Source organism: Dermochelys coriacea, chromosome 24 (genome assembly GCF_009764565.3).
Source record: "Dermochelys coriacea isolate rDerCor1 chromosome 24, rDerCor1.pri.v4, whole genome shotgun sequence".
Classification (NCBI taxonomy): Eukaryota; Metazoa; Chordata; order Testudines; family Dermochelyidae; genus Dermochelys; species Dermochelys coriacea.
Window position 1 is genome coordinate 12,021,880 of NC_050091.1, and position 12,058 is coordinate 12,033,937.

Here is a 12,058-nt window from a genome sequence, read left to right on the forward strand (position 1 = left end):
CTTGCTGTGGGAAGCGCAGGGAGGGGCAGAGGACGCTGAATGCTCCGAGGTCAGACCCAGGAAGGGGGAAGCCGGGTGAGCTGTGTGCCATGGGGACAGGCTGCTCACAGAGAGGAGACTTCCCCAGAGTCCTGCCTGGCTTCGTAGGGAGCAGTTTCAGAGCATCACCAGGGGACTCCGTGACAAGGGGGTGTTGGAGTCTCCACAACTAATAACCCATCAGTGTCACACGCTGGCTGGGAGTCGCTGCTGGCTGCGAGGGGCAGGTCCCTTTGGTGATGCGTGAAGCTCCCCAAGGGTCTCGTCCAGGGGCACTCACTGCAGGGTGCTCCCGGGGTCACCAAGGGGCTGAACGCTCCGAGGTCGAACCCAGGAAGGCCACAGCTGAGCAGGCTCCTGGCCCTGGTGCCAGTGGCCCTGAGGGGAGACGCAGCCCCAGAGTCCTGGCTGGCTTCATTCAGAGCCCTGCCAGAGCCCTGAGCCTGCAACCCTGGGACACCTGGCTCCCAGCTCCGCTGCTCTGAAAACTAGCCCCCACTTCCCTCCCGGAGCCAGGGAGGGAACCCAGGCGTCCTGGCTCCCAGCCCACATCTCACCTCCGAAGACATAGAGCCACGCGTCGACCACAGCTGCGGCGTGGCTGGCCAGGCCGCGGGGCAGGGAGCCCGTGGCGTTGGAGGGGCCCAGCTCCAGCCAGCGCCCCGCGTGGGGTTGGTACATCCAGACATCGCTGGCCAAGAAGCCATTGGCCAGCTCCCCGCCACACAGCACCAGGAAGCCCTGCCAGGCCACTGCCACGTGGGAGTGACGGGCCGCCTGTGGGGAGAGAGGGGGTTAACGCAGGGGACACACCACCGCGGGCAGGGTGTGTGTGTGTGACACAGTCTGCGGCTGACAGCCCGGCCTGACGCATTCGCTACACCCCACGCTGGGCCAGGAGATGGATCGGAAACCTGCCCCTGCTGCCACCAGCATCCTGGGGAGGCAGATGGGACCACGTGGGAATGCGAAGTCGGTGACAGCCGCCCCCTCCCAGACTGAAGGCTCTGCCCTGTCCCCCCGGGTCAGCCTGGGTTAGCCCTCCTGCAGTACTGCAAGGGGGCAGGGCGCCTCCGCACCACCCACCGTGCTACCACCACGACCTCAGCACCAGCGACACCCCGGGGTACCACTGGATGATCACTGGTGCTGGCTGCTGCTCCTTCAGTGAACTGGACACAGGCTGTGGCATTGCCGGCTGTGGGTATTCGTGGGGGCCGTGACTAGCCTGTGTCTAACCAGGCTGGTGGGGAGGGTGTCTGCCCTGCCCAAAGGATGCAGCTGGGGTGGCAGGGGACACAGCCCAGCATGACCGGCCCAAAGCACGGCGCACAGGCCCTGGGAAAGTGAGCAGCGCCCCGGTGCCGGAGGAAATAGAGACGCGCGGACATTACGCTCCCTCCCGGGCTGCCGGGAACTGGGGCCAGGAAATGGGGCCAGCAGCTGGAGCTCACCCAGCCTCAGGGACCAGGGTCACGGAGCCATGGGGGAGACGAAAAAGGCGAGACACCCCCTCTGGCACCATCACTGGACGAACGCCAGGGGCTAGAGCTCTGGCCAGCTGAGAATGAGGGTCAGAGGCCTGGGGGGGTGCCGTGGTGCATGCTGGGAGCTGGGCTCCCCAGGCGTGGTGTGTGTGTGGGGGGGGAGTCCTTCCACCAAGGGGGGCCAAAGTCTCTGGAAAACAACCAACTTAGGCAAGACTCCTGCGTGGGGAAAACGGAGGCCAGGGCCGTATGGGGCGCGGGGCAGAGCTGGCCCTGCCTGGGGAGCAGGCAGCCAGTAAGAGACCCTGGCTGGCCCGGAGCCTGTTTGTCTACATGGCTGCTTCTGACGCAAAACTCGGCTGCGCTGCCGTGAAAATCAGAGCAACCCAAGGAAAGGCAAAGCAGAGCGACAGCAGTGTAGACGTGACGTTCAGGACGCCCGTGGAACTGGCCTCCCCCAGTATCCCACAATGCCCGCGTGACCGCTCTGCTCCCTGTTTGCAACTTGGTGCCCTGCAGACACCCCCCCTCCCCCCCGCTTGGACTCCCAGCCTGGAGAGCTCAAAGCCGCTGAGGGGGTGCTCCGGGAGGGCGCGGAGAAGCATGAACGTGGGACCCTGCTCTCCTGGCACCAGGAACCGGTGTGCTGTGCGGGCGGGTCCCCCTCCCCAGGATTGGTTGTTCCGGCTGCTGTGTGAATGTAAAGAGGTGGCGTGTCGACACACTCACTCCCACACACGCTCCCAGTCTCCCCCACCACACACACACACACACACACACACACACACACACACACACACACACACACGCTCCCTGTCTCACACTCAAACCACCCCCCTCACGTCAGTTGCAAACCGGCTGGCGATGGAAGAGGATACCCAAGGGATGATGCATCCCGTGAGGCTGGACCTGCCCCGTAAGGCTTTGCAAACCCTCCCCAGAGCCCTTTGCGGCCTGTTGCACGGTGCGTAGCTCCCCGCTGGGCTCTACTCTGTGTCCTGCAGGAGCTGCTAGTGGGGCCCCGCTCTGCCGGCAGGTTAACTCGGCAGCGTAACTTGTCAACAAAACGCTGCCGTGTAGACACGACCTTGGCTTTGCTGTACCCGTCTGACCTGCCCCACACCTGGGGATCTGGGAACTCCCGGCCAAGCTGCCTTCCCTGGCTCTGCCAACCCCGGGGCACCGGATTCACCCTGGCGCTCTGACACACTGCGTCTCTGATCGGTACAGGAGTGGGCCAGGCAGCGCCGAGCGCGCAGCGTGAGAGAGGGTGCTGGGGAGCCGCTCAGCCGGGCCCAGCGGGGGGGGGGCACGTACCAGAGAGGGGGGACGGGGGGGACTTACCATGGAGGAGGGGCACAGGAGGGGGGCATGTATGGGGAGGGCATGTATGGGGGGAGACGTATCGGGAAGGAGGGGGACAGGAGGGGGGAACACATACAGGCCAGGGGACATACCATGGAGGAGGGGAACAGGAGGGGGGAACGTACCGGGGAGGGGCTCAGCACCCGGCTCTGCCACAGGTTGGAGGTGAAGTTGTAGATGACGAGGTCGCCCAGCGCAGTGTTCAGGTCCAGCCCTTGGGGAACAGAGCAGCTGTGAGAGGGACTCCCAATGCCTGCCCCTCCCCACTGCACCCCCATCCCCACCCAACCCCCCTCTGTCTCCCCTAACCTCCCTCCCCAACTCCTGCCCCCACTGCATCCCCATCCTGCCCCACCTCCCCTCAACCCCACTGCATCCCCCCCGCACCAGGTCCCCACCCCCCCCAAGGTGGCCCCCCAACCCCTCCCTCGCAGCGGCGGTGTCTCTCACCCCCGAAGATGTATAGCGCCCCGGTGGGGGGCAGGACAGCGCCGGCGGCAGCCGTGCGGGGCCGGAAGTGGGGGTCGGTGGAGCTCACGTTGTACCAGCGCCCGGCGCCCTGGTTCTCGCCCAGCGCCAGGTCACAGGCCTCGCCCACAAAGCCTGGCTGGCACCGGCACCGGTCAGATTCCTGTGGGGACAGACAGATGGACTGAGGGTCCCGGCTCGCAGATCCCCCAGCCCTGGGGTCCTGGCCCTTCCCTCTGGTCACAGGGGAGAGGGAGCAGCGTGGGGGAGAGTCTCACGTACCTGGTGGTGGAGGCAGAGGGGCTCAGGGGTCTCACCTGGTCACAGGCCCCATGGCCCAGGCAGTAGCTGTCGCAGTGGGGCTGGGGGAGCGGTGGGGCTTAGGGGGGCAGCAGGGCTCAGGGTCTCACCTGGTCACAGGCCCCGTGGCCCAGGCAGTAGCTGTCGCAGTGGGGCACAGCGCAGTCAGGCCCCCCCCAGCCAGGCTGACACTGGCACTGGCCGTGGGGCTTGCAGGTGCCGTGGCCGGAGCAGCCGCGGGGGCAGAGCGAGACCCGATAGCTGGCGTTGAAGCCCAGCAGGTTGTAGTTGGCGTCACTGAACAGGTGCAGCAGCATCTGGGGGTGGGGGGGAGATGGGGGTCAAACACATGAGCCCCCCAACCCCCACCTCCCCCCAGATCCCAGTCCCCTCCCAGCCTCCCCACAGACCCAGTAACCCCCCAGTCCCTCAATCTCCCACCTACCCCCCCAGACCCCAGTAACCCCCCAACCTCCCTCCCAGCCCCCCACAGACCCCAGTAACCCCCATCCTCCAAACTCTCCCCAGCCCCAACCTCCCTCCCAGCCCCCCACTTCCCCAACAACCCCTCCCAGCCCCTTCCCCCACTGATCCCAGTACCCTCTCCTGGACTCTCCCCTCGCCTTCCACCATCCCCCCTTCTCACGCTCCAGCCCCTCCCTGCCAAGGGGTCACCTTGCCGGAGGTGGCCTCGAGGGGGGTGGGCAGGGTGCTGCCGCTCAGGCTGGCCAGCAGGGGGCAGCGCGGGGAGTCGCCGTCGTAGACGAAGAGGTAGTCGTAGGTGCACTCCGTGTCCATGAACAGGAAGGTCAAGAGCACGTGGTGCCGGCTGCTGGGGGCTGGGGAGACGGCGTGGGCGGTCAGACACGGGACACCAATGCTGCCCCGTGGGGAGCCCGGCTCCCAGCATGTACCACGGCAACCCCAGGGCTCTGACCCCCCCCACGGGGAGCCCAGCTCCCAGCATGCACCACGGTACCCGTTTTAACCCCCACCCACGGGGAGCCCGGCTCCCAGCATGCACCACGGTGCCCCCCAGGGCTCTGACCTCCCGCCACAGGGAGCACGGCTTCCAGCATGCACCACGGTGCCCCCCAGGGCTCTGACCTCCCGCCACAGGGAGCACGGCTTCCAGCATGCACCACGGTGCCCCCCAGGGCTCTGACCTCCCGCCACAGGGAGCACGGCTCCCAGCATGCACCACGGTGCCCCCCAGGGCTCTGAGCCCCCCAGGCTTTCATTGATTTCCAGGCCAGAACGTACTACTGTGCTCGTGTCGTCCGACCCGCCAGAGACCTGCCCCAAATCCCCCCCGGGGCAGAGCCCCCACAGGCAGCCAGGCAGAACCCTAACGGCCTCAGAGACAGGGGATCCGTGGTCCAATGGGCCATTCCCCTCCCGATGCCCCGTCTGGCCGGGTCCAGCTCCCCGTCCCGGCCATGGCTGTGTCCGCCTTTCGCTGCCGGAGCCAAGAGCCCCCGACCCCGGGTCCCCCCGACCCGCCCTGGGCCCAGCTGAACCGTGGGAGCTCCTGGTGGTTCTGGCTTTGGACCCTCAAATCGTCCTTGGGGCCTGGCACCAGGCGCGGGGCCCCCAGCCCGAGCCCAGAGGGGAGGGCCCCTGCTCGAGGCCCCCGGTGGCATCGCTGGTGCCCCCCGTGTGTGGTTGGTGCCCCACGGGTCCCCCCACCTTCTATCAGCCACTCGCAGTTCCCGTTCACAGAGTAGTTGCCCGGCCCGTCGCTGACGAACCCCTCGGGGCCCCGCAGCACCTGGCGCTGCCCCTTGCAGTCTCCGGCGCCGGCCCAGCGGGCCCCGCTCAGCGCCAGCGCCAGAGCCAGGGCCAGCAGCGGGCCGGGGCTGCGGGAAGGGGGCGCGGCGCCATCCATCGCTGGGCTCAGCGGGCGTCGGGGGGCTCCATGAGCCAACCTTTGCGGGGCAGATGGGGGTCAGGGGTGCGACAATGCGGTGACCCCCCGGGGACAGCCCCGGGAGCCCCCCCAACCCCCACGGCCCCGGCCCCCGGGTGCCCCCCCCAACCCCGGCCCCGGCCCCCCATCCCCCACGGCCCCGGCCCCCCAACCGCCACGGCCCCAACCCCGGCCCCGGCCCCCCATCCCCCCCGGCCCCGGCCCCCCAACCGCCACGGCCCCAACCCCGGCCCCCCAACCGCCACGGCCCCGGCCCCAGCCCCCGGGCGCCCCCCCAACCCCAGCCCCGGCCCCCCAACCGCCACGGCCCCGGCCCCCGGGCGCCACCCCAACCCCGGCCCCGGCCCCCCAACCGCCACGGCCACGGCCCCGGCTCCGGCCCCCCCAACCCCGGCCCCAGCCCCCCAACCTCCACGGCCCCGGCCCCCGGGTGCCCCCCCAACCCCGGCCCCAACCCCACGGCCCCGGCCCCGGTGCCCCCCCAACCCGGCCCCAGCCCCCACGGCCCCGGCCGCGCCCCCCAACCCCGGCCCCAGCCCCCCAACCCCCCCGGCCCCGGGCGCCCCCCCAACCCCAGCCCCGGCCCCGGGCGCCCCCCCAACCCCAGCTCCGACCCCCCAACCCCCTCGGCCCCGGCCCCGGTCCCCGGGCGCCCCCCCAGCCCCAGCCCCCACGGCCCCGGCCCCGGGCGCCCCCAAAGCCGCGCGGGGACCCTGCAGCGATAGGGGGCCCGGAGGCGGGACACTTATGGGGTCTGGGCGGGCCCGGGCGGGCAGGAGGCCCATAGGGGCCGGGGGGTCTATAGGGCCCGGTCTCTCACCCGCTCGCTCTGCCCGTGGCGGACTCCGAGCCGGGAGCAGCGAGACGCGAGGCCAGAGCGGTGCGCGGAACCATAGAGCGGGCGGGGCTGCGCGGCGGGAGGGGCCCGGCCCGGCCGCTCTGGGCTCCCGTCTCGCTGGTTCCGCCCCGAGCTGGTGCGGCAGGGCGCTCCGCCGGAGGAGAAACAGGCCCCGCCCCCATCAGCCCCGCCCCTTCCCCCCGCTCAGTCATACACACGTCACCGATAATTCCCGGTCGGTCACAGCCCCGGTCCCCCCACGGGACGTTAACTCTGAAGCCTACTGACAGCCGCGGGCTGTTACCTCTGGGCCACCCTGCGGACAGCCCGCCCCCGACCTACAACCGGCCCCTACTCCCCGCCCACCTACAACTGGCCCCTGCTCCCCCTCGACCTACAACCAGCCCCTGCTCCTCCCCACCCTTCCCAGCCCCAGCCCCAGCTCCACACACACTCCAGGCCTCCATCTCCCAAACACACCGGGCCCCTGCCCCCGTGCCCCACACACTCTGGGCCCCTGTCCCCCCACACACACCCTGGACCCTGCACCCCACACACTCCGGGCCCCTGCCCCCGCCCTACCCCACACACACTCTGGGCCCCCACCCTACACACACTCTGGGCCCCTGCCCCCACCCCACACACACCCTGGGCCCCCACCCTACACACACTCCACAGTCCAATAGAAACACAAGAATCCTCTTTATTTTGGCAAAAACAACTCCAGAAATTTCGGCGCCAGAATCTGTGGCACAGAAGTGGGGGTGGGGGAAGGGCTGGGGGGCAATGTCCTTGGGGGGCACAGGGAACTTGGGGAGGGGGTTGACTGGGGTGGGAGGACAGGTAGCCTGGGTATGGGAGGGAATGGTAACAAGAGCACTGCCCCCCCACACACTCGATAGGCGCCAGGGGAGGGGTGGGTGGGGGTTGGGTCCCCAGCCGATGCTCACGGTGGGGGGGAGAGAGGGCTCCCAGCCCTGTTGTGGGGATCAACCCCCATGTTCATTCAGTCCCAGCCCCCCCACACTGTGGGGGGAAGGGGAGCTGGGACACTCCCATGGGAGGCCACTCACCCCCCACTCCAGCCCCATCAGCGCGCTGGGGGCAGCCGTGCTGGGGGGGCCCCGTGGGGTCACTGAGGCAGGAGGCTGGGGGCCATGAGGGAGGCATGAAGGAGCTACCCAGGAGGAAGGGGTTACATGGATGGGGGGGGGCCTGTAGCGGTCCGGCCCCCTCAGTCTGCAGCGGCTGGGGCAGACTACGGGGGATGGGCCCCTAGACGGGCCGTGCACCCCCGTGTGCATGCTGAAGTACTCGGTGTAGCCGCTGGGGGGGTGCAGCTGGGGGGCCTGTAGCTGGTATGGGGGGGGCTGGCTCTCACCCCCCAGGGGGGGTTTCAGCAGCACATGGGGCCTGCTGAGCTCTGACGTCATCCGCTCCGTCGGCGTCTCCTCCACCTGCTCACGTGCCTGCGGGCAGAGCCGAGGGGTCAGTGCCGGGGGCGCAAGCCTGAGTATACAGGGACCCCTCCCTTGGCGCTGGGACGCGGTCCCTCTGGGGCAGGGCAGGGGCTGGTTACTGGGGACCCCTCGGCCAGCACTGGGACAGAGCCCCTCTGGGGCGGGGCAGGTTACCGGGGACTCCTCTGGGGCGGGGCAGGGGCTGGTCACTGGAGACCCCTCTGGGGCGGGGCAGGGGCTGGTGATACAGGGACCCCTCGGCCAGCACTGGGACAGAGCCCCTCTGGGGCAGGGCAGGTTACCGGGGACCCCTCTGGGGCAGGGCAGGTTACCGGGGACTCCTCTGGGGCGGGGCAGGGGCTGGTTACTGGGGACCCCTCGGCCAGCACTGGGACAGAGCCCCTCTGGGGCGGGGCAGGTTACCGGGGACCCCTTTGGGGAGGGGCAGGGGGCTGGTCACTGGGGACCCCTCTGGGGCAGGGCAGGGGCTGGTTATACAGGGACCCCTCGGCCAGCACTGGGACGGAACCCCTCTGGGGCGGGGCAGGTTAACGGGGACCTCTCTGGGGTGGGGCAGGGGGCTGGCTATACAGGGGGTGTGACAAACTGTGAATGTTCTTAATTTTTTCTCTGAATACTTTGTGCGTGCCTCAGTTTCCCCATGTATTGCTTATGTATCTGGGCGGGGGAGGGGGAGATACAGGTGTGTGACCCTGCGGAGATCCCTGGAGGGCAGGTGTAAATACCTGGGGCACAGAATGGTGGACACCCTGTAACCTAGCAACCGACCCCCCCATCAGGTGTTGGGAACAAAGAGACCAGGTGACCTTTTGCCTGCGGAAAGGGACAAAGGAGGAGGGGGGGCTACAGAGGGTGGGAAGCTGGGCTGGGGGAAACTGGTCAGTCTCCTGGCTTGGGGTGGGGGGGCTGGAGCCCAGGGCTCTGGATTCCTGCCCCAGCCCCTGCCCCCCGGCTGGACTTTGCTGCAGGTCCCTGGTCAGAAGCTCTGTTCTACGCAGGGTTCCCCCCAACTAATAACCCGGGGCGACCAGGGGGCTGAACGCTCCCCGTGGTCGGACCCAGGAGGCCCCAAAGCCGACAGGCTCTTGGCCCTGGTGACAGTGGCCCTGAGGGGAGACGCTGCCCCAGAGTCCTGCATGAGCCTCATTCGGAGCCGTTCCAGAGCCCCGAGCCTGCGACCCCGTGATGGGGGCGCCCCTCACCCAGCGCCGGGATGTGGCCCCTCTAGGGCAGGGCAGAGACCGGTTATCCAGGGACCCCCAGGGCAGGGTGCCAGGTGGACAGGGACAGGGGCTGTTTGCACAGGACCCCTGGTTTGGGGCAGGTTATCTGGAGACCTCCAGGGCGGGGCCAGTTATCCAGGGAACCCCAGGGCGGGGCAGCGGGCCGGGTAGACAGGGATGCCCAGGGTAGGGGGCCGGGTAAACAGGGACAGGGACAGGGGCTGTTTGCACACGACCGCTGGTTTGGGGCAGGTTATCCAGAGAACCCCCAAGGTGGGACCGGTTATCCAGGGACCCCTGGGGCAGGGGGCCGGGTAGACAGGGAGAGGGACAAGCAGGGCAGGGGCTGTTTGCCCAGCCCCATCTCTCACGTTGGTGGCACCCCCCACCGGGCCCTGGGGGATGGAGAAGAGCTCGGTGAAGTTGGGGACGGAGTCGCTGATGAAGGTCACGTTGCCGTAGACGTGGTGGGGGAACTTGGTGCCGGGCGCCCCCTCCTCCACGATGCCGATCTGTGAGGTGCGCACATGGTACGGGAAGTTCTTGTTGGCAGCCGAGGGGCGTGTCATGATCTGTGGGGGGAGGAGGAATGTGATGAAGTGGGACTGTTCTTAATATTTCCTCTGAATATTGTAGCGGTGCCTCAGTTTCCCCTAGGCAGTTCTTACGTCTCTAGGTGGTGGGATAAGGGGGTGTAATTGTTGCAGAGCAAAGGGCCAGGGTACATAAAGGGCCACTCCGTCTCCTGGCCAGTGATGGCCTGGGCCTTCCCCCCGCAAGGTGAGAGCTAAAGGGTTGGAGAACAAAGGAATCAGGTGCCCTCCTGGCCCAGGAAAGGACAAAGCTGAGAGCGGGGGGGGGGGGTCTGGAGTGGGAGGCAGTTTGGGCTGGCTGGGGACGTGGAGTGAAGTGCAGACGGGGTTGTCTGGCTCACTGCCCCCCAAAATGGACCCAGCTGTGGGGTCCTGTTCTCTGCACCTACAAGCTCTGTTTTAGACCATGTTCCTGTCGTCTAATAAACCTCCGTTTTACTGGCTGGCTGAGAGTCACGTCTGACTGCGAAGTTGGGGGGCAGGACCCTCTGGCCCCCCCAGGATCCCACCTGGGCGGACTCGCTGTGGGAAGCACACGGAGGGGCAGAGGATGCTGGATGCTCCGAGTCAGACCCAGGAAGGGGGGAGCCGGGTGAGCTTTTTTGCCCTGCAGACAGGCTGCTCCCAGAGAGGAGACTTCACCAGAGTCCAGACTGGTTTTGTAGGGAGCAGTTCCCGAGTATTGCCCGGTGACTCCGTGACAAGAGGTCAGCGCTGGGGAGCACGGCAGAGCCCCTGGGACCCCCGCCCTCCGCCAGTCAGGAGCCCGGAGCATGCTGGGGGCAGGGGGGCTCACCAGGGAAAGACACTTACCTGTTACCTGACCGGTGTTCTGCGAGATGCATCGCTCACGTCCACTCCGTGTTAGGGGTGCGCTCCCCGCTGGCACTGGTGCCGGACATTTTCTCTCCGCGGTGTCTGTCGGGGACCAGCTCTGGCACCCTCTGGAGCAGCGCCCGCATGGCGTGGTATAAGGGGCCCCGCCGGCTCCCTCCACTCTCGGTTCCTTCTTGCCGGGAACTCTGACAGCGGGGCAGGAGGGCGGGTTGTGGAATGGACGTGAGCAGCATCGCGAAGGACGCCAGGCACGGAACAGGTAACTTTCCCCCGTGCTCGCTCATGTCCATTCTGGGTTAGCTGACTCCCAAGCAGTGCCGCCACGGTGGGTAGAGCTCATGGACGTGTGGATTACAACACACCTCTGCCGCGCCCAGCATCGGCCCTGGCCTGCTGGGTGACGGCGTAATGCACCGGGAACATGTGAACCGAGGACCACGACGCGACCCTGCCAACGTCCTGGATGGGGATGTGCGCCAAGGAGACCCCCCAAGGACGCTTTCGCTCTGGTTGAGTGGCCTTTCACTGACGGCGGCAGCTGGACCCGGGCCTGCCCATAACGGGTACGGATGCAGGAGGTGATCCAGTTGGAGATCCTCTGCGAGGACGCCAGGAGCCCCTTCCTCCCGCCTGCTGTCGCCATGAAGAGCTGGGTCGGCCTGCGGAAGGGCTTGGTACATGCCAGGGCATGATTGGCGTCCAGGGCATCCAGGTTCCTCTCCTCAGCATGCAAGCACGGCTGGGACAGAACACCAGCAGGAAGATGTCCTGGCTGGTGTGGCGAGAGGACACCTCCTTTGGCAGGAGGCCGGGGGGGTCACAGTTGCTCCGTGTCCTTGCAGAACAGCGTATACAGCGGCTCCGAGGTCCTGGTTTCAGCTCTGGCCCTTGTCTCCTGATGTCACTGCCACAGGGAAGGCGACGTCTCACAACAGCTGAAGCCCCTAGGCTGGGAGGCCTGTGAGCTGGCGAGGGCCAGAGCGAGGTCCCATTGAGAGACCAGGTTCCGAACCGCTGGGAAGAGCTTCTGTAGGCCCCGTAGGAGCCTGACCGACCTCTCTTGGGAGAACACCGATTTCCCCGGACGCGTGGGTGAAAGGCCGAGATGGCCACTAGACCAACCTTGATGGAAGACAGGGCTAGGCCCTGGTTCTTTGGGTGGAGCAGGCAGCCTAGGATGGGTGCGTGGGGGAGAACTTTGTGCACTCTGCCGGGCAAGTCTCTCGAGGGGAAGGCTTTCTAGTCTCCTGGGGGACCTGCCCCTCCCTAGAGAAGGTCCGTTCCTCTGGGTTCAGCCACGCAGCATCCACGCCGCAAGGCGGACGGAGGCGAGGTTTGGGTGCAGGAAACAGCCGTGATCCTGCGACAGGAGGTCTGGGCAGCTGGGCGGTGACCGGGGGCAGCTACTGCCAGATCCGTCAGCGCGCCGAAGCAGCATGGGCACGGCCATGCTGGGGCGACCATGACGACCTGTGCTCTGTCCCTCTTGATCTTTGA

At 67.6% G+C, this 12,058-nt stretch overlaps 3 protein-coding genes across 3 annotated transcripts in view; all 3 read right to left on the bottom strand.

The window, feature by feature from the left end:
* Window positions 1–5,581, bottom strand: part of MEGF8 (multiple EGF like domains 8) — a 43,978-nt gene extending 38,397 nt beyond the window's left edge. The window contains 6 exon segments of the mRNA XM_038383431.2: window positions 597–816; window positions 3,017–3,105; window positions 3,342–3,522; window positions 3,770–3,976; window positions 4,335–4,498; window positions 5,349–5,581. Coding sequence (XP_038239359.2) covers window positions 597–816; window positions 3,017–3,105; window positions 3,342–3,522; window positions 3,770–3,976; window positions 4,335–4,498; window positions 5,349–5,547 — 1,060 coding nt within the window. The 5' untranslated portion in view covers window positions 5,548–5,581.
* Window positions 5,582–7,110: 1,529 nt separating this feature from the next.
* On the bottom strand, window positions 7,111–9,907 carry LOC119848063 (transmembrane protein 145-like). The gene is made up of 2 exons (XM_043502132.1): window positions 9,503–9,907; window positions 7,111–7,896 (listed from the first exon to the last, which is right to left on the bottom strand). Exons 1-2 carry the CDS (start codon window positions 9,698–9,700, stop codon window positions 7,417–7,419), a joined length of 678 nt encoding a protein of 225 aa, XP_043358067.1. The 5' UTR covers window positions 9,701–9,907; the 3' UTR covers window positions 7,111–7,416.
* A 1,005-nt stretch (window positions 9,908–10,912) lies between these two features.
* LOC122457425 overlaps window positions 10,913–12,058 on the bottom strand; it is a 3,382-nt gene continuing 2,236 nt past the window's right edge. Inside the window, exons 4-5 of the mRNA XM_043502282.1 lie at window positions 11,088–11,300; window positions 10,913–11,020 (exon numbers count right to left, since the gene is read on the bottom strand). Of these exons, the coding sequence (XP_043358217.1) occupies window positions 10,913–11,020; window positions 11,088–11,300 (321 nt within the window). The remainder of the gene's footprint in view (window positions 11,021–11,087; window positions 11,301–12,058) is intronic.

What these genes read in the sequence shown, in the direction of transcription:
- LOC119848063 (XM_043502132.1), bottom strand. Translation starts at nt 9,700, where the DNA reads ATGACACGCCCCTCGGCTGCCAACAAGAACTTCCCGTACCATGTGCGC. An exon ending in CGGTGGGGGGTGCCACCAAC is followed by an intron (nt 7,897 to 9,502) that starts GTGAGAGATGGG and finishes CTCTGCCCGCAG; the next exon opens with GCACGTGAGCAGGTGGAGGA.